This window comes from Phaethon aethereus (assembly GCF_964289735.1).
Source record: "Phaethon aethereus genome assembly, chromosome: 30".
In the NCBI taxonomy this organism is placed as follows: domain Eukaryota; kingdom Metazoa; phylum Chordata; class Aves; order Phaethontiformes; family Phaethontidae; genus Phaethon; species Phaethon aethereus.
The window spans coordinates 272,811-292,676 of NC_138606.1; the positions used below are offsets into that span (position 1 = coordinate 272,811).

General features: G+C 51.0%; 1 protein-coding gene across 1 annotated transcript; it reads right to left on the reverse strand.

Moving 5' to 3' along the window:
• Positions 1–15,928: 15,928 nt before the first annotated feature.
• On the reverse strand, positions 15,929–19,638 carry LOC309414612 (ciliary microtubule associated protein 1A-like; the record flags this gene model as incomplete). Its single annotated transcript, XM_082011969.1, has 7 exons — positions 15,929–16,021; positions 16,811–16,951; positions 17,383–17,504; positions 17,848–17,949; positions 18,169–18,369; positions 19,407–19,532; positions 19,620–19,638. 7 exons carry the CDS (start codon positions 19,636–19,638, stop codon positions 15,929–15,931), a joined length of 804 nt encoding a protein of 267 aa, XP_081868095.1.
• Between the last annotated feature and the right edge of the window lie 228 nt (positions 19,639–19,866).

A 19,866-nucleotide genomic window follows, 5' to 3' on the forward strand; every position in this document is an offset into this window, starting at 1 on the left:
CACCTGCTGTCATTTCAGCTGGCCACAGGAATTTCTGAACAACCTCCAAGAAGCTGCCCCCACATCTTGCCTGGTCTCTCCGAGATGCTTCCAGTAGAAGCTCACAGTGACCTGTGTTGGGAATTGTTAGGATTAATGGCCTTGCTTAGCACAAGAAGATAAAGGACTTGAAGCCTTGGGCCGCAAGAGCTGACCAAGGGTAAACTTTTTGATAAAGCTAATGTTGCAAACACAAAACTAGCCAAAACTGGCAGATGCAGGCAGCATGAAGAAGAAAGGACCAAGGAAAACATTCCAAGAGAATGAAGTAACTTCAGCAGAAGGCCAGCCCGGCGACCAAGAAAACCAATGAGAAATCAAGAGACCACTGCCCACAGTTAAGCGATTGGACGTGGGGATTGGGTGATGGGTGCTACGTTCTGCGCAATCTGTCTGTAAGGGTATCATTGGGGTGTACAATCTGCAGTAGGCCCCGGCTCAAGCTGCTCTGCATGTTGGATAAATAAACCACTTCTTTACTCAGCGGACTGGTGTTACAAGCCAAAAAACGTACTGCGAAAGTTATTATGATGACTAGAAAAAGATTCTTTAGCCAAGAACTCACTCACTCCGAGCCAGGGGAGGAACCATCTTACAAAGCTGTGAAATCCGGTAGGTCTATCTGCAATTGCATTGTGAGTTCTTGTTGTTCATCTAAGAAAAGTTCTAGTCCATTCCTTCTGTTGATGTAATTTCTCAATTATGGTCATATTGGGAACCAGAGCTCCTAGTGTACATGCTCCTCTCCATCCTAAGGGCAATATCTTGCGGGCTGTCCCGCCACATAGCCAGCACCAACCTGTTCCTGTGTAATTTAGGGTCACAAAAGCAGGAGCTATTCTTGACAAATTCAGTGATTGAGTCTTGTTACAATTTTCAAAACTGCCCACAAGTTCTCCATTTCCCAAATTGAATAAACACGACCAACTAGAATTGGGTAGAGGTAAAACACTGATCTCTAATTCTTGGGTCCAGCATTCACTAGGGCTTCTTTCTAAGGTGGTATTTTCCCAAGTTCTGCGATTGGTCCAGTTAATTCGGTTAGGAAGTGGTACCCCTACTAAAAGTATAACTTTTCTCAAGTTTTCTGGGATCTGTGTACAGATCCAGCAATCACTTTTATGGAGTATTCGAGTAACATTCTGGGACAGCATTAGATGTGCATTTTGATCCCATTTCACAAACTGGACTCATGGTTATAAAATTTACAATAAACACAACATATTTATACAGTTTGTCATTTCATCTTCAGCTTCAAAGGATCCTGTTGTTCTATCACCCATGGAGGGGAGGCCTTCTTGATCCTGGAATAGTGAATCCAGCGTCCTTTTTCCCAAACCTTAGCAGCGGCGTATGTCGTTAGGAGAACCTGGAAAGGTCCTTTCCACTTTTCAGTTAATGGTGCTGAATTCCAGGATCTCACATATACCCAATCTCCAGGCTGAAACGGCTGTGCTGGGGAATCAAGACCTAACGATTTATTCAGAGTGATATTGAGTACTTTCTCCTATCAGCCTCCGCAGTTATATGCATATTTCCTGGTAAACTAGGATTTGGTATGGTCGACCATACAGAATTTCATAAAGGCTTAACTTATATTTTCCTCTGGGCTGAATTCAAATTTTCAATAGGACTAAAGGTATATTCTTTTCAATACGTACCCAGGTCATAGACGTTTCCTGATAGAATTTTCCCAGCTGTGTGTTAAGAGTAGAATTCATCCTTCCGACTTTTCCACTCGATTGTGGTCTATAAGGGGTGTGTAGATCGCAGGAGATTCCCAGTCATCTGCTCACCTGATCAACAACTGCTGCTACAAAGTGGGAACCTCTGTCTGAATGACATTCCCAAGGGGACTCCAAATCGTGGAATGATTTCTTTCAATAACATCTTTACTACTTCCCTGGCTTTGTCGGTGTGACATGGAAAAGCCTTGGGCCAACCCCTAAAGGTATCTACTAAAACAAGTAGATACTTTAACCCCCCCTTTTCTTGGTGATTCAGTAAAATCAATTTGCCAGTATTTTCCAGGTACATGTCCTTCTTTATTTATTCCAAACAGGATTTTGTTCTGGGCCTTGGGATTGTTTTTGCAATACCAATTCACATCTTTTGGTAATTGACTTCACAGTTTCTATCATATTTTGGCTGATTATTATCTTTTGTAAGTGTTTTAATAAATTTTCAGTTCCCCAATGTACTTTTCTGTGTTCTTGTTGTACTAAGTGTCTCATAAGAAAATAAGGTATTACCAATATGAGTTCTGCTAAAAGAATTTTCTTTTCTGGGACTAGAGCTGGCATTTCAGTGCCTTTTTCTGCAACCTCTTGCCGTTAAGTCGGCCAGTTTATTCCCTTTCCCTTGAGTGGTTTTATCTGATGGATGTGTTTTACAATGCATTATAGCAACGGCCTTCTGCGCAGCTGTTTTTGGAGGCAGAGCCTTCGCTTCGACTATATCTTTGAGTGTGGTTACTGCATACCCTGACATGCTTATTCCACCTCACACAAAGCTGCTGCCGTTGGCAGTTGCTCCGTTGGCGTTCAGTTCCCAATCTGGATTCTCTAAAGGCGTGTCCCTCAGATCAGGTCTGCTGGAGCATGTCTCTTCAATAGTTTTCAGGCCGTCATGTTCTGGTGTTCCTTTGACTTGTCTGGCAGAGAGGAACACTGCAGGGTTAACAGTGGCAGTCATCTGAAGTGTAACATCATCTTGTTCTATCAGGACTACCTGATACTTTAGCATTCTACTGGGAGATAACCAGCGTCCCCCTTTTTGTTCTAATACTGTGACGACCATGCGTGGAGCATAAACAGTCATCTTCTGTCCCAAGGTCAGCTTCCAGGCCTCCTGGATCAGCAGTACTGTCGCCGCTACTGCTCTCAGGCATCCCGGCCATCCTTGGCTCACAGGATCCAGTTGTTTTGAGAGCCACTGCTTGCCCTTCATAGGTAAACAGTTGAAAAGATTTTTGTAAGATCAGGTAGTCTGAGAGCTGGCGCTCTCATCAGAATTCCAGTTCTTTTGCCAGCTGATTTCCAAAGGTAGTGGGACTATTCTTGAATCCTTGGGGCAACACTGTCCAGGCATATTGTGTCTTTCGCCTAGTTTCAGGATTTTCCCACTCAAATGCAAAAAACCTCGTGGCTATTTAAGTTAAGAGGTATGCAGAAAAAGGCATCCTTTCATTCTAAAACTGTGAACCACACCTGCTTTTCAGTTAGAGAGGTCAGCAAAGTGTAGGAATTAGCAATCACAGGGTGAATATCTTGGACAATTTGATTAATCGCTCTTAGGTCCTGGACCAATCTATACGTTTTCCCATCCGCCTTTTGACAGACAAGACCGTAGTATTATATTCAGATTCACATTCTACTAATAGACCATATTTAAGAAATTTTTGGATTATGGGAATTAATCCCACTTTGGCTTCTAATTTTAGGGGATATTGTTTTAATCTTACCAGTGTCGTTCCTGGCTTAAGTTCAGCTCTTACTGGATCAGCGCACCTAGATTTCCCCGGTACTTCTCTTGCCCATACAATTGGGGAATTTTCCACGTCTTGGGGAATTTCCTTTGCAATTGTCGGTATATCCTGCAATAACAAGGCTGTGGCTTCAACAAATTCAGTTTCAGGGATCAACACTTCTACTTCTCCGTCCGTAAATCTTATTTCTGCTATCATATTTTTCTAATAAATCCCTTCCCGGGAGTGGCGTGGGTGACCCAGGCAAATATAAAAATTGGTGTATCACTCATTATTTTCCCAACTTAAATTTCATCGGTTTAAAGAATGGCCATATTTCTTGCTTTCCTGTTGCACCAACAACCTTTACTTGTCTATTACTAATTTCTCCTTTTAATGTGTTTAAAACAGAGTATGTGGCTGCAGTATCTACTAAAAACTCGACTTCTCCCTCTCCCAGCTTAATTTTAACCAGAGGTTCCGCCGGGAGAGACTCCTCTGGTCCCCTTCATTCCGTCCCCACCAAGAGCAGTGTGTCTGCAGTCATTCCAAATTCCCGGTTAGGGCAATCACTTTTCCAGTGCCCTTCCTTTTTACAATATGCACGCTGATTTTCTCCTAGCTGAGGCAAGGACCTTCCACGGCTGTGACCCCGTCCTTGATATCCTTCTCGGAAATTCCCTCTCCCTCTAGGAGTTCCTTCTGACACAGCAATCAGTTTGGCACTAACGGCCTCTTTCTGGTGATCTCTATTCCTGTATGCCGCCCATGCTATGCCTAATCGTTTTCCAAGTCTCGGGCATCCACCCCTTGCCATTTCTGCAATTTTTTTCTGATACCATTTGAGGACTGGTCAATAAATAACAAAGCTAATTGATTTCTCTCTTCTTCTGAATCTGGATCCAGTGTGGTATACTTTTTGGCTGCCTCCTTTAACTTATTCATAAACTCAGTAGGAGATGCTTTCCCATCCTGTTCCATCCCATATAATTTTGACCAATTCAGCGCTTTACACATAGCTTTACACATAGCTGAAATGTTAGCCCTGAGGCAAGCATAGCCTAAGGACTATGAGAGTAGGTTGTTAAACATAATCACACAGTTATGAGCCTAAAGAAATCTTTAAAAGTTAAACTAATCATGTAATCAATAACCTTCCAGAAAGTACCTAAACATATCAGATGGTGATGGCTCTGGAGCACAAGTCTTATGAGGAGCGGCTGAGGGAACTGGGGTTGTTTAGTATAGAGAAGAGGAGGCTGAAGGGAGACCTCATTGCTCTCTACAACTACCTGAAAGGGCGCTGTGGCGAGGTGGGTGTTGGGCTCTTCTCCCAGGTAACTAGCGATAGGATGAGAGGAAATGGCCTCAAGTTGCGCCAGGGGAGGTTTAGACTGGATATTAGGAAAAATTTCTTCACCAAGAGAGTGGTCAAGCATTGGAACAGGCTGCCTGGGGAAATGGTGTCCTCACCGTCCCTGGAGGTGTTCAGAAAATGTATAGACATGGTGCTTCGGGACATGGTTTAGTGGACATGGTGGTGCTGGGTTGACAGTTGGACTCCATGGACCCGATCTCAAAGGTCTTTTCCAACCTTAATGATTCTATGATTCTACAAAAGAAACCCTATACTTCCAGATTCAGTAGTCTGTTAGAAGGCAATTTGGGCTTCAATTCCAGAACAAGAGAATTGCCATTATAGAATCTCAGCCACCACCTCCATCATTGTCTTGTCAGTGATCCACAAACGCTGCATTGGAAAAAACCTAATGGCAAATAAAAAGTATCTTAATTTCCCCAAATCCTTGTTTCCTTCATCCCCTCAGACTACCACAGTCAACAATCATGCTATTATTCTGTAATTACCACCAATGTGAAACCCCTCCAAGGCATCGTTCACTAATGGGAGGGACAGCACTCTTGATAAGGGGTAACTACCACTAACCACACACCCACCCATCAGTCCTTTTGCAGCAAGGCCTCTGTGACCGACCACGTCTACATGGATGTCTCTGCATGACAGGAGACGACCAGCCTGAAAACAACACCTGCTGCTCAAGGAGAACTGAAAACTACATGAGCAAGACTATTGTTGTGGTTTAGCCCCAGCCAGCAACTAAGCACCACGCAGCCGCTTGCTCACTCCCCCATGGTGGGACGGGGAACAGAACCAGAAGAGTAAAAGTGAGGAAACGCATGGTTTGCGATAAAGAGAGTTTAACAGGTAAAGCAAAAGCCGCACATGCAAGCAAAGCAAAACAAGGAATTCATTCACTACTCCCCAGGGGCAGGCGGGGGTTCAGCCATCTCCAGGGAAGCAGGGCTCCATCACGCATAATGGTTTCTTGGGAGGATAGATGCCATCATTCCGAACGTCCCTCCAGCCCTTCCTTCTTCTTCGTCCCAGCTTTATACACCAAGCATGACGTCATATGGTATGGAATATCTCTTTGGTCAGCCTGGGTCAGCTCTCCTGGCTGTGTCCCCTCCCAGCTTCCCGTGCACCCCCAGCCCCTAGCAGGCCAGCACGAGAAGCTGGACTGTCCTTGACTGCTCAGCAACAACTCAAACCATCAGCACCTTATCAACATTTTCTCATCCCTAATACAAAATGTAGCCTCACACCAGCTTCCATGAAGACAATTAACTCTATCCTGGCTGAAACCAGGACAAGTCTGTGTAATTACTCTTCTGTCCAGGACACACTGATCTTTCTTTTCTTTTAAATCTCACTGGAGACCTGTAACTTAAAGCCACTGCGTTCTGAGATGGGAATAGCAGAACGCCCTCTGCAAATCTTTGAAAAGAACACTACATGGAAGGAAACCTGTTCAGATAGACTGTAAATGACACGTTTCCACTGTCAAAGCTTGTAACGCTTCTGAGTATCTATCTCCCACCCTCATCTGCTTGGTCTCCACTTTCTTCTGGTGACACTGGAACTACGGTACCTCAACACAACATTAAACTGCTCAAGTACTCTTGTAAATCACCTAAATGCCAAAATGCCCTACGCAGATGCCTATAGGTTTTGCTACTGCCATCACGTTAATGACACAAGCGGTCCTGCCAAACCTTCAACCTGCAAAACCTGAAGACAGTCAGCACACAGGCACATCCATAGCGATCTTGTTCTGTCCCTGCCAAAAGCGCTGGTGACTTGGCATCAGCCTCAGTGACTGACAGAGGGCAAGACTCTCTCATCTGGCTTAAGTCTGATGCAGCTCCTAGGAAAAAGGCTATTTCAGAAAGTCAGGTCTTGTTATGTTGGGAAAGTGTTTCAGGGAAATGTTTTTAATACTCTAGAATAGTAAGACTAAGCATCATAATCTCTCTCCAGGTCCAGGTCCTTCCTAGCTCTGCCACAGATAACCTACCTGCTCATTAAAATGGATTAAATTTTATTTCTTGGAAAGCACTACCTTTTTTTTTCCTTTTTTTTTTTCCACCAAAAGGCTGGCACTTTTTTTAGAATGCAAGAGGAGTTACAGACAGCCCATGGAAAAATGAGAAATGAGTCTGTAGTCACTGCCATCCCCGCTCCTTGGCACTCCAACACTCCTATCACACTCCCTTCCTTGCCAGCGGTCAAGTCACGCAGCCTACGCAACATGTACAAGATGCTGACCTCGCCAGGTATTGCCCAAATTGTTTCTTCTTTGAGATCTGAGCAGCTCAACTACTGCCACAGCCTTTTCTGTCCTTACGTGCACTCTTGCCCCGTTCTGACCCAATCAGAAAGCTGCTATGAGGGTCACCTCACTTACTTCTTTAACCACAACTAACAGTCTCCTTAACACCTTGCAGTTGTTTCCGTCACTTCACACACACAGTTAATACAGCCTTTCATAACTCAGCCTCCTTCCTCATCTGATTTCACACTGAGTATCAAGATGACAGCGCTTAATTACGTGTCCTGAGAGCAGCTTCCACCGACTGTCCCCTGCTACACACCAACAGGAGCAGCACTGTCCTCTCCCCTGCCCATCTCCACGCTTGGCAGGAGCTGTTCACACCCGGCCTTGCTGCTGAAAATTCCTGCTGTGCTGCTCAAGGCCATCAAAGCTGTCACGCTACGGCTCTACGCACATCACTGTTCCCCGTGCTGAGTGACACTGCCCCTTTCTTCATATACCTACCTGTCTGCAGACAGCTGTTGCCTTCTCTCTCACAAGCGTTTTGGAGAACCCCTCCTTTTCTTCCTGAATACCTGGGATGAAAACCCTGGGTGCAGGGATGAAAATTACCCAGGGCTTCAGCTCATTTCAGTTGTTTCAGACAGGGCTTTTGGCTAGAACACAGTTGAGAACATTTAAAACCAGCACTAACCTGCACTTCGTCCTGACTGGCACCTCTTTCTTCGTCAGTTCTTCGCATTTCTTTCATCCTTGGGAGTACCTAACAAGATTTTCCTTATTAAAAAAAAACCAAACATGAAAGTTCAGTCACAAATATGCAGAAAACCAGCCATCCACATACCTGGTACCTACACAGGAACATTATCAATGCCCTGCCTATACACAAACGATTAAATTAATGTACAGTTTCCCTACCCAGCCAGCAAGTAAGGATCAACTGAATACAATCATCCGTTGTTACCTATTGTCACAACAGGCACATGCTGCTTCAGCGTCTATCTTTCTGACTGGTACCTCTAAGAAAATGGAAGCATGTTTTATTGTAAGAGGAAACCCTTGACTGGAAACTTAGTTCATAGCCGACTTTACCTCTGTGTGCACATATGCAGTGAATAAATTGCCCAGGAAACATTACAGAAGTGGTCAGCAAAGCAAGACCAGGACCGCTCAAGAGTACCCGCAACTTCTCCCCATAACTTGTAAGTCCACTGTCTTGTCTTTTCGCCCCTGAGGTCCCAAAGCACCAGGGCAGGGGCAGGCAGGGCAGTCGTGCGCTCGGGTTGCACCGGGAAGGAGAGAGCAAATTGTTGTTACCAATCCTGGCACCCGGGATTGGTAACAACAGCTTCTGCTCTGAGCTGGGGTCAGCCCATGTGCAGGTACAGCACTGATCCAGACACGAAACTGAGGGTGTCAGCTCCTCCCAGGTGCCGCATGCACTGTACCTTCTTCCATGGCCTGCTCTCGATGAATTGTTTCCCAGTCTCTTCCATCTGGTGCCAGCTCAGACACTTGCACTCTGGCTCAGGGCTGCTCCTGCAGCTGCAGCATCCATGGGTCTGGCCTGGTCCCGGTCCTATCCCCATCCCCATCCCCATCCCTATCCCTATCCCTATCCCCATCCCTATCCCCATCCCCATCCCCATCCCTATCCCTATCCCTATCCCCATCCCTATCCCCATCCCTATCCCCATCCCTATCCCTATCCCTATCCCCATCCCTATCCCCATCCCCATCCCCATCCCTATCCCCATCCCTATCCCCATCCCCATCCCTGGTCCCCCCTCGCCCCGGCTGCCCCCAGCCCATCTCTCATCCATTTCTCCTCAGGCCCCTCAGCCCCCCCTTCCCAGTCTGGCTGTGACAGGCCAACACCGACTCCCCTGATTCGCTCAGCCGTGGCCAATGGCGTGGCTGTTGCTGGGCGGCAGGGGCAGGCCGGGCCTCTCCTCACAGAGACGCCCTGCGCCCGCTGACCCCCGCAGCCCCTGCTCAGCCAGCCGGGACACTGGGCCTGCGGAGAGAGGGCCTGCGAGAAGGGCCATGGCGGCGGGAGCTGCTCCCTCAGCAGCGCAGGTGTGTGCACCGCTCTGCCGGCCCTCGGCCGCTCACGGGGTCCGGGCCTGCGCAGGGAGGGAGGGGAGGGGCAGGGAGCGGGGCCAGGGAGGGACATGACAGGAGGGGAGGGACAGCAGGGGAGATACCCTGGCTTTGCTCTGGATCGGCACATCTCTCCCGAAGCGCGGGTCTGTCTGTGCTCCAGCCACAGCCCTGGGCAGCAGGAGCTGCGTGTCAGGAGCTGCTGGCGCCGGCCAGGCCGGCCCCGGGCACGAGAGAGGGGTCTGCCCCTGGTCACACTGCCGGGCTGAGCCCAGCACCCAGGCCTCCTCAGGCCTCGCCTTCCCCCCGGGGTGAGGAGAGAGATGGCCTGTCCTGGCATGGCCCAGGGCATCCTCTGTGGCCAGAAGGAAGGACAGAGCCCCGTCACTCTCCCCCACAGGAGCTGGCTGCTGTCCCTCGTATCTCTCCCCGGGGCTCCCCAGTTCTGGCAGGCCCCACAGGGCTTCAGGGCCAAGCAAGTGCCGGGGCACCAGGGGCTCCTGGGGCTCCGGGCAGCTCAGCACAGCTGCCTCTCTGCTTCTGGAGAAGCAGTTCTGTGCTACCCCCTGCATGGTCAAAACTGTTCTCCTCGTGGCCTGTGGACTGGATAGATGCCACATCCCTGTAGTCTGGGAGGATTTCAGGGAAACGAGGAAGTCCCAGCATGCACACAGGTAGGGGGACAGTGGAAAGGAGGCATGTCAGGATTGTTCTGCTGTTTCACGTCTGAACTCAATCATCTATGTGCTTCCCAGCACCAAAGTCAGCTTTTTTCCTCCAAGTTGCAGAGCTTTCTGCCAAGTGAAACCGAGTTGGGCTGGGCTGGCCCTTGAGGTATCTTGGCTCCTTCCTTTTGTAATTGCCTGCCGACACTTTTCCTTTTTCCACCCATGTCTTTCTTTCTCCCCCTTCCCCAAGTTCCACCTCTTTCACGGGTAATTATGATTTGCGTTTTTGCACAGGTCACTGAGTAGGTAGACACGGGATATAAGTATAGGCTGGTCTATACCTTCAGAGCTGGAGGCTGAGTTGTTCTCTACCTTTAAGGCTGGATAGAGATGGGCTCCAGGTGGAGTTACTGTTTGGTAATTATTACTTCTTTTGAGGTCCTGTGACAGTGACGGTAAGTTTATCTGCCTGCAGCTCTGCAGCAATTAAAACCACCACTGAAAGAGTTTGATGATGGATGCTGTTCTGTGTATTCTGGTTTTGTTACTCCTTTCATTGAGCCAGAATTATTGCTTTGTGATTAGGTGACAGGGACCTTCTTGCACTGATCTCCTCTTTCTGGAGTGCATCATGACAGCCTTTGTCATCCCAAGTTGTCCCTCTGTTCCCAAAGGTAGCAATGGCAGCAACATGGAATGACTTCTGTGAGTAATGGCTTCAGCGGTAGGCTTAGATTTTCTGAAGTGACATGGATAAATGGATGTGGCCGGTGCTCCATTCCTTCATTTGATGTGCTGACACTGTAGAGTGACTATGGAGGCATCTCCTCCTCCGCCTTCTTTCCTCCTCCTCCCTCTTCCTCCTTTTCCTGATCTTCCTCCTCCTCTTCTTCCTTCACTTCTTCCCCTCCTACTTCTCCTGTTCTTTTTTGTCTTCTTCCTCCTTTTGCTCCTCCTGTTCCTCCTCCTGCCACTGTTCTTCCTCCTGGTCTTCTTCCTCCTCTTCTTCCTCTTCCTCCTGTTTTGGCTCCTGTTGTTCCTCTGCTGCTCCTTGTCTTGTACTACTTCCTGTTCTTATTCCTGATCTTCCTGCTCCTCTTCTTCCTCCTCCTGCTGTTCTTCCTCCTCCACTTCCATCTCCTGTTCTTCCTCCTTCTGTATTTCCTCCTCCTCTTTGTCCTCCTCTGCCTGTTCTTCCTCCTTCTCTTCTTCCTCCTGTTCTTCCTTCTCCTCCTTTTCCTCCTCATCTCCTGATATTTTATATTTTCTTGTGGTTTAACCCCAGCCGGCAACTAAGCACCACGCAGCTGCTCTCTCACTCCTCCCCACCCCCTGGTGGGATAGGGAGGAGAACAAAAAAAAGGTAAAACTCGTGGCTTGAGATAAAGACAGCAAGGGAAGAGACAGCAATAATAACAATAATAATAACAATAACAGTAATGATAAAGAATATACAAATTAAGTGATGCACAATACAGTTGCTCACCACCCGCTGACCGATGCCCAGCCGGTTCCCCAGCCACGGTCACCCTCCTCCTTCAACTCCCCCCAGTTTATATTCTGAGCATGACATCGTATGCTATGGAATATTTCCTTGGCCAGTCTGAGTCAGCTGCCCTGACTCAGCTTCTCATGCGCCTCCTCACTGGCAGAGCATGGGAAGCTGAGAAGTCACTGACTTAGTGTAAGCGCTACAACTCCTTAGCAACCACTAAAACATCAGCGTGTTCTCACCATTATTCTCATGCTAAATCCAAACACAGCACTCTGCCAGCTGCTGGGAGGAAAACCCAGCTGAAACCAGGGCAGCAGATATGCACAACGCAATAGCAGCTGCAAGATCCTCTGCATCTGCCATGGCCCCTGCATCGGTAATGCTATCTGCCACGGCATCTGAATCATGAATGGTATCTTTATCTGCAGTGATGTCCGCATCTGAAATGGCATCACAAATGCTATCTGCAGTGGTGCATGCAATGGTGTTTGAGTGTAAAGTGGTATCTGCAATGGCATCTGCTGTTAGCATTGGTTTCTGCATCCGCAGTGTTATCAGCAATGGCTTGTGCATCTGCAAAGGTATCTGCAGTGCTGTCTGCAATGGTATTTGCTTGTGCAGTGCCATCTTCAGTGGTGTTTGCATCTGCAATGGAATCTGCAGTGGTATCTGCATCTGCAGCAGTACCTTGAGGACGGACTTTTTAGCAGGGCCTGTTTGCGATAGGACAAGGGGTAGTGGTTTTAAACTAAAAGAGGGTAGATTTAGGCTAGATAGAAGGAAGAAATTTTTCACAATGAAGGTGGTGAAACATTGGCACAGGTTGCCCAGGGAGGTGGTAGATGCCCCATCCCTGGAAACACTCCAGGTCAGGTTGGATGGGGCTCTGAGCAACCTGATCTAGCTGAAGATGTCCCTGCTCATTGCAGGGGGGTTGGGCTAGACGACCTTTAAAGGTCCCTTGCAACCCAAAGATTCTATGATTCCATAATCTTCAATGGCATCTGCAGTGGTATCTTTGGTGGCACGTTATATACGTTTTATTGGCATGTGTAGTGCAATCTGTATGTGCAATGGTCTCTGTGTGTGTAATGGCATCTGTAACTCCAGCTGTACCTGTATGGGCAACTGTACCTGTGTGTGTTTCGGTGTCTATATCTGTAGTTCTTTCTCTGCCTGTATCTCTGTGTGTAATTGTGTCTGTCTCTGCAATTGTACCTATGCCTGTCACACTCTTTGTATCCATGCAGGTACTTAATGCCTCTGTTGCCTCGGTCCTTAACAGTAAGGCCAGTTGTTCTCCAGGTACCCTGAGTTGGAAGACAGGGAAGGGCAGCAGAAGGAAGCCCCCATAATCCAAGGGGAAATGGTTAGAGACCTGTTGCACCACTTAGACACACCCAAGTCTAATGGGCTGGATGGGATTCACCCAAGGGTTCTGAGGGAGCTGGTGGCAGTGCTCACCACGCCACTTTCAATCATTTATCAGCACTGCTGGCTAACCGGGGAAATCCCAGTTGACTGGAGGTTAGCAAATGTGACGCCTATCTACAAGAAGGACCAGAAGGAGGATCTGGGGAACTGCAGGCCTGTCAGTCGGACCTCGGTGCCAGGGAAGATTATGGAGCAGATCACCTTGAGTGCCATCACACAGCACGTACAGGACAAGAAGGTGATCCAGGCCAGGCAGCATGGGTTTATGACAGGCAGGTCCTGCTTGACCGACCTGATCTCTTTCTATGACCAGGTGACCTGCCTAGTGGATGAGGGATAGGCTGTGGATGTTGTCTAGCTGGAGTTTAGTAAAGCCTTTGATGCCGTTTCCCACAGTATTCTCCCTGAGAAACTGGCTGCTTATGGCTTGGATGGGCATACTCTTTGCTGGGTAAAAAACTGGCTGGATGGCTGGGCCCGAAGAGTTGCGGTGAATGGAGTTAAGTGCAGCTGGTGGCCGGGGACAGGTGGTGTTCCCCAGGGCTCGGTTTTGGGGCCTGTTCTGTTTAGTATCTTTGACAATGATCTGGATGAGGGGATCGAGTGCACTCTCGGTAAGTTTGCAGAGGGCACAAAGTTGGGTGGGAGTGTTGATGTGCCTGAGAGTAGGAAGGTTCTGCAGAGGGATCTGGTCAGGCTGGAGTGGTGGGCCGAGGCCAACAGTGTAAGATTCAACAAGACAAAGTGCTGGGTCCTGCACTTGGGTCACAACAACCCCATGCAACGCTACAGGCATGGGGAAGAGCAGCTGGAAAGCTGCCTGGCAGAAAAGGACCTGCAGTGTTGGTTGAGAGCCAGCTGAATATGAGCCAGCCGTGTGCCCAGGTGGCCAAGAAGACCAATACCATCCTGGCTTGTATCAGAAATAGCGTGGCCAGCAGGAGCAGGGAAGTGATTGTACCCCTGTACTCAGCACTGGTGAGGCCGCACCTCAAATGCTGTCTTCAGTTTAGGGCCCCTCACTACAAGAAAGACACTGAGGTGCTGGAGCGTGTGCAGAGAAGTGCAACGAAGCTGGTGAGGGGTCTGGAGAACAAGTCTGAGAGAAGCGGCTGAAGTAAGTGTCGTTGTGTAGTCTGGAGAAAAGCAGGCTGTGGGGAGACCATAGCACTCTCTACAACCACAACCTGAAAGGGAATTGTAGCGTGGTGGGTTTCAGTCATTTTTCCCAAGTAAAAAGAGATAGGATGAGCGGAAATGGCCTCAAGATGTGCCAACAGATATTTAGATTGGATATTAGGAAAACTCTCTTGACCAAAAGGATGGTGAGGTATTGGTAGAGGCTACGCAACAAAGTGGTTGACTCACAATCCCTGGGGGTATTTAAACACGTGTAGATGTAGGACGTAGGGACATGGCTTTGTGGTGGACTTAAAAGTGTTAGATTTACAGACGGACTAAAGGACTGATATTCCACCAAACAAAATGATTCCATTATTTTATGATGATTGCCCTTTCAGATTGGGATTACTGGTGCTTTCTCCTTAACTGTCTGTAATTCGGGGACTTGCCTGTGGTATTTAGCCCATGGCAGGAGGTCCAACGCTTGGTGGCCCAGCAGCAGGCCTCTGAATCGCTAAGTCCACTTTCTTAGCATCCTCGGCTTTCATGGCTGTCGTAGCCGAGAAGGAGACCTAGGCAAGACCTGTAGATCCACCACGTGGAAGAAGGACATCGTTGGCTGTGCCCACTAAGCCAGCGTCCATGCCCATGGCAAGAGGTCATGCAGCCCCATGCCCCAAATAGGAATAGGCAGAGGCTTTTGCTGACGTTGGGCCCGGAGGTTTCCATCTTCCCTGATGTCAATCAGTTGTTCTTGCAAACTGGTCGGGAGGTGTTGCATTGTGATCGTCCTTAGGCGTGGGTTCAAGACCCGGTGAACCTCTGTGCCTGGGAGGTGATTTTCAAGAGGTCTGTATCCCACTGGTGCCTGAGGTCACCTGTTTTGTCAAATGCATTGAGTCCGGAGCTGACCGCTGACCAAGGAGCTAGCGTGGAGCTGGAAGAGGCTCTTGCCTCGGAGGGTCTGTGAGAGCTGCCCCGCCCTTTGATTCTCACTGCCGCACAGCTGCGCACTTGGAGGCAGCATTTGCAGTTGCTCCCCTCTGGCCAAGCGTAGGACCCGGTGGGACTGCGCACTCTCCTCCTCCTGCTCCTGGCATTCCTCCAGGCTCTCGCTGCCTGCTTTTCCCAGCGGGTGCCTGTGTCCTGTCGGTGCGATGTTTGCCGCCATTCGGCGTCAGCGCGTGGCTGGAGCAAAGGCTTCAATGCACAGACCACAAATCTCCCCTGCAGAGAGCAGGAGGTCACACGGATGTGAAAGGCAAGCTTCCCTGCTGGAGCAGTCCTTAAAAATCAGGGGGAAATCTTTTTGGCGTCACTACTTATCAAGAGAGGAGGACTATCCCCCCGCAAGGAACGGGGTAGAGGCCCCCTCACTGGAGGCTTTCAAACTGCGGCTGGCCGGGTGCTAGATCATCACCTCTAGGCTTCCTTTGCCACGCAAGGCTGGACGAGATGACCTGCGTGGGCCCCTTCCAACCTGGGCTGTTGCACGATCCTATGATGATTGCCTTTTCAGGCTGGGATTACTGGTGCTTTCTCCTTAACTGTCTGTGTTTTGGGGACTCGCCTGTGGCAGGAGGTCCCGCAGAGCGGCTGTGTTTCTGGCCACCCCCTGGAGACAAGCCACCCGCGTGCACTGAAAAGGGGGGTGCCGAGCTGCGCTGTGTCCTTGGGGCCAAGGCGGTGCCTGCGGGACGCTCGGCCGTGGGGCGAGAGCGTGTAGGGCGGGGCGTGACTGCTTTCATGGGGCAGTGTTTAGCTCCGGTCAGGTGAAACGGTGCTGTCAGAGCCCTGTGCCTTGCTTACGCTGTCGATCTCAATGCTCTCCCCTCGTCCTCATCTTGCAGTGTTCTGGCTGAGGCACAGACATGAAATGGAGAGAGCCAGTCGCCCTCACTCACGCGCAGCCCTCTCCCTGCAGCGGAAGGTGAACAGACCAGATCTTTGGGGGTAAGTTTTTTTATTAGACTCCTATCGGAGGGAGTAGAGGAGTTGTGTAGAGGGAATGTCGGAGTCCAAAAGTGGGCGCAGGTGCCTGGGGCTTGATCAGCGTCACCTGGAAGGGGAAAAGTGAGAAGGAAAAACGGTGAGGGTGGTGCCGCATTCTCAGGGAGCCTTGTCTTCAGTGAAGGCCGTCTATTGATGTTCGTGCATTTGGGGTTTGTCGTGCACTGCTGCGTGCACGCCTGGGCACTTTCAGCGAAGCCCCGCCTGTCCCGGTGGCAGGCTTGTTGGAAACCTCCTGTGTGATCAGGGCGTTTCTAATGGCGTGCTGCTGTTACTGGCTGGCATTTCTCCCCTTTTGGGGGAGGAATGGAAAGGCAAAAGAGAAAGAGTTTAGGGGTGGGTAAAATGCATCCCTCGAGTGGTTTTAGAAGGCCACTCAAAGAAAAGATCCTATGTTTGACGCAGGCGGAGTGACATTTGCAAGGTGGCGGCTGGAGCTGAGCTGGAACTGGACCTTGCTCCAAGTGCAGAGGTCTTGTAGCTCCAGCCAGACTTTGCCAGATGCCCCTGCCCTCCCAGCTGAGCCCCGAGTGCATGAGAAGGGTCCGCTCTTGGGCCTGCATGTCCCTTGTGCGGCGGTGTGTCCGGCTGAAGGCCTTGTGATGTGCGAGTGCGTATCAGCGCTGGATGGCTGAGCTAGTGGGGAGGCGATGTGAGATGTGTTCTTTGGCCTCCCTCTGCTCGGCTTTGGGCCAAGGCAAGGGAGCGGGCCTGCTGTCCTGCGGTTTGTCGCTGCAATAAGGTGGTCCTGAATTCTCCGAAGCCGCGTCGGAAGGGGGAGATGCTTAAGGGCTGGCTGTTGCAAAGCAGAGGAGGGGAGGCGGGCAGGCTGCCTTACCTTTCCCAGGCAGTAGTCTGCCGGCCCCGGCTTCACTGTTTTGTCGGCTCCGAGTCGACTGTTGGTTCCCATCGTGTACATGGGAGCCCTTTTCTTGTAGACGTCCAGCTCCACCTTGGGGAACGCAGCAGGACCGGGCGTCTGTAAAGAGAGGCGGGGAGGTGGCTCGATGCAAACGGCAAGCGTTGATTCTTGCCGGGTGCCCAGGCGGGCTGCGCTAGGTGAGCTGGCTGGCCAGAGAAGTGGCGTGAGAGGCGTGGAGCGATGGGAACATGGGCGCCTCCTGTTCCCCGGCAAAGAGGCAGGTTTCGCAGAGATGAAGGGAGATTCCCACTCGTGCCGGTGAGCTTTGCCCAACCACGAGGGTTAGTGTTGGAAAGCGAGGGACTGCAGGTGTCGGTGTCGCTGTTAGCAGCAGGAGAGCCAGGGGACCCGTGGCTTCTTGGGTGTTGCTGCTGCTGCAGGGAAGCGTGCGTTCCACGAGGCTGCAGCAGGCCGCGGAGCCCTACTGCCCTGAGGAGAGCAGCTGAGCTTCAGCTGCTGCCGTGAGAGGGCAGAGAAGCGTAGCTCACCTTGGAGAGGTCTTCAGCAAAGCCATTGTGCTTACTCTTCCCTTTCATGGAGTAGCACGGGCTGGCGTGGGTGTAGGCTGTGTTGGGTCCCACCAGCCTAGGCAGGGTGTAGGTGCCAGGACCTGCAAGGGCAATGGGAAGCGAGCGCGTGTGAGTCCTGCGGGGAGAGGAGCAGCGCCTGGGTGGGAGAGAAGCAGCGTGCCAAGCCTGCTGCGAGGAGCAGGAAGGATGTCTTGCCCCTCGTCCCAGGGTCCCTGTCTTCTGTTGCACTTGGCACGTGTCGGCATCTCCAAACCAGAGTTGCCGTTTCTTCTGTGGGATGAGAGAAGTTGGTGCTCTGGGACGCCAAGCAAACCTTTCCTGCGGCGTCGACTTTTCCCGAGGCCTGTTGAAAAAGCTGTCCAGCACATTTTCCCTGGAGGACGTGCATGCTGCAAGTGAGTGCATTGCCCTGGGTTCCCTTACCTGGAGGTTGGTCAGTTTTGACGGCCTTGTGCCGGAAGGCCATGGACTGCGCCGGCGCGCTTTTGTAGAGGTGTTTGTTGGCCTTGTCGGTGGAGTAGTCGCCTAGGGCAGAGGAGGAGCAGAGAGAAGCAGTGAAACGGGGCTCCTGTCCTCGGGCCAAAAAGGGAAGGTCGGGAGGAGGTGCTCAGCCTCGTTTGTTTTCTGCCTGGAAACCTCTGAAGCCCTTTCAGGGCGTGAGCTGATGGCGTTGTAGCACAGGGCAAGAGGAAGGCGTGCGTGCTCGTCTTGCCCGAAGGAAGGGCTGGCCGAAACGGTACTCACTTGGTCCAGGGGTGATCTCGGTCTTTATCTTGGGAAGTCCGCAGATGTGCTGTGCTGGAGCCACGTACTTCCCGTTCCTGGTGATGGAGGGCTGGACGTAGTAGCGAGGACCCGGAGAGCAGCTGTCTGCGACGGGAGGTTTGGCCCCTGCAAACGTGTACGCAGGGGCTTTGCTTTTGGTGGGGCTGTGAGCCAGGTAGCCTAGGAAGAAAAGCCTGTGACAGGACACCTGCTTGCCACTGCGTATTTAAAGCTAGTTTCTAAGAGGAGTAGCTGGAGTTGCTGGCCTCAAGCAATTCCCTTCCACTGTTTCCTCCAGGAGCGATAGCAGCGGGTCATAGAGTGCCTTGTAGCGCAGCAGAGTGAATGTGTAGGCACAGGCGGTTTTGCAAACACGTTGCTAACTAATCTTGAAAAGAAAGTGGACCTCCAGCCAGCGGAGCTCTTGTAAGGAAAGCAGTAAAAAAAAAAAACAAAGGCCTGAAAACCAGACAAAAAGTCCAATGACGTCCAGCAACAACAGTGTAGGCGCTGTGCAATTAATCAGACTCTGCCCCAAACGCTCTTGTCATGATGTATTAACCCCCCAAAGAGCTGCGGAACTAAATTAGTGCAAAGGTAAAGATCGCTTCTGTGAGTTTGCTTTTCTGGAGCAGAAGAAGTAATGGAGGGGGGAGGAGAGGCCAAAGATGTAGGCGAGGGAGGAGGAGGAAAGAGGAGGAGGAGGTGGGAGCAACAAGTTCACAGCGAAGATACAAGACGAGCTTCGTCCTGCGCGTGCCTTTGCGCAGTGTCGCATGCGAGGGAAGTAGCCAGTGAGTCCTGCCTGTAGCTGTCTGCAGAGCGACCTCCCGGGATGCTAAATAGCAAGACGAATCCCGGCTTATCCCCAGCAGAGCCGAGGAGGGACGTTTCCAAACTCGAGGCGGGGGGCGGGGTGGTGCGCTTGTCCTGAACGTTGAACAGGCAAAGTGCAGAGCCTGTGTGTGGCAGCGGCGGTTGCACACCCAGGGCTTAGGGTGCGCCTAAGGCCACCTCTGCACTCAGCAGAGTCAGGCAGCTCTTTTCTGGGGCTTTTCCATGAGCAGCGTGAGCCTTCCTCTGGCAGGCCTGTGTCCTTGCTGCAGCTGAGAGCATGGAGGCGTGGAGCAAACGGGGACGGCGCTGTGGCTGCTTGTCCCCTGGAGGCAGTGGATGTGGTGCCCCCCTCCCGTGCCCCCTCGTGACGGTGGTTTTACCTGTTGTCCCGGGGATTGAGTACTTGGGTCCCGGGCTTGTGAACTGGGCCGTGATGAGGCCGCGTGGGCGATGAGGTCTCCAGGTGCCCACCCAGGCTCCATCCATGTTGGAGGCAGCTCCAAAGCCTACGGCAAGAGCAGGAGATTTGCTGAGGGGCTTCCCTGAGAGAGGCCCGGAGTGAAGCCCCCCCGGGAGGAGCAGCAACGCTTCACCTTTCTCGGCCTTGGCCATCGGACCGAGGGCGGATGAGCTTGTCGGCTGCTGCAGCTCTCGGTCGCAGAGTGCGGCGAGGGTGAGGGCAGGCAGCGATCGGTCAAGAGAGGTTGTGGTGCCAGCTGCCGGGTGGCCTTGGGGAGACGCCTTGGTTCGTCACAGAGACGCACTGTGATGTCATACGGGCTCCTGGTGCCTGTCATAGGTGCTGCTGCATCATGCGGCTGATGTGGAGCTGTGGTCTGC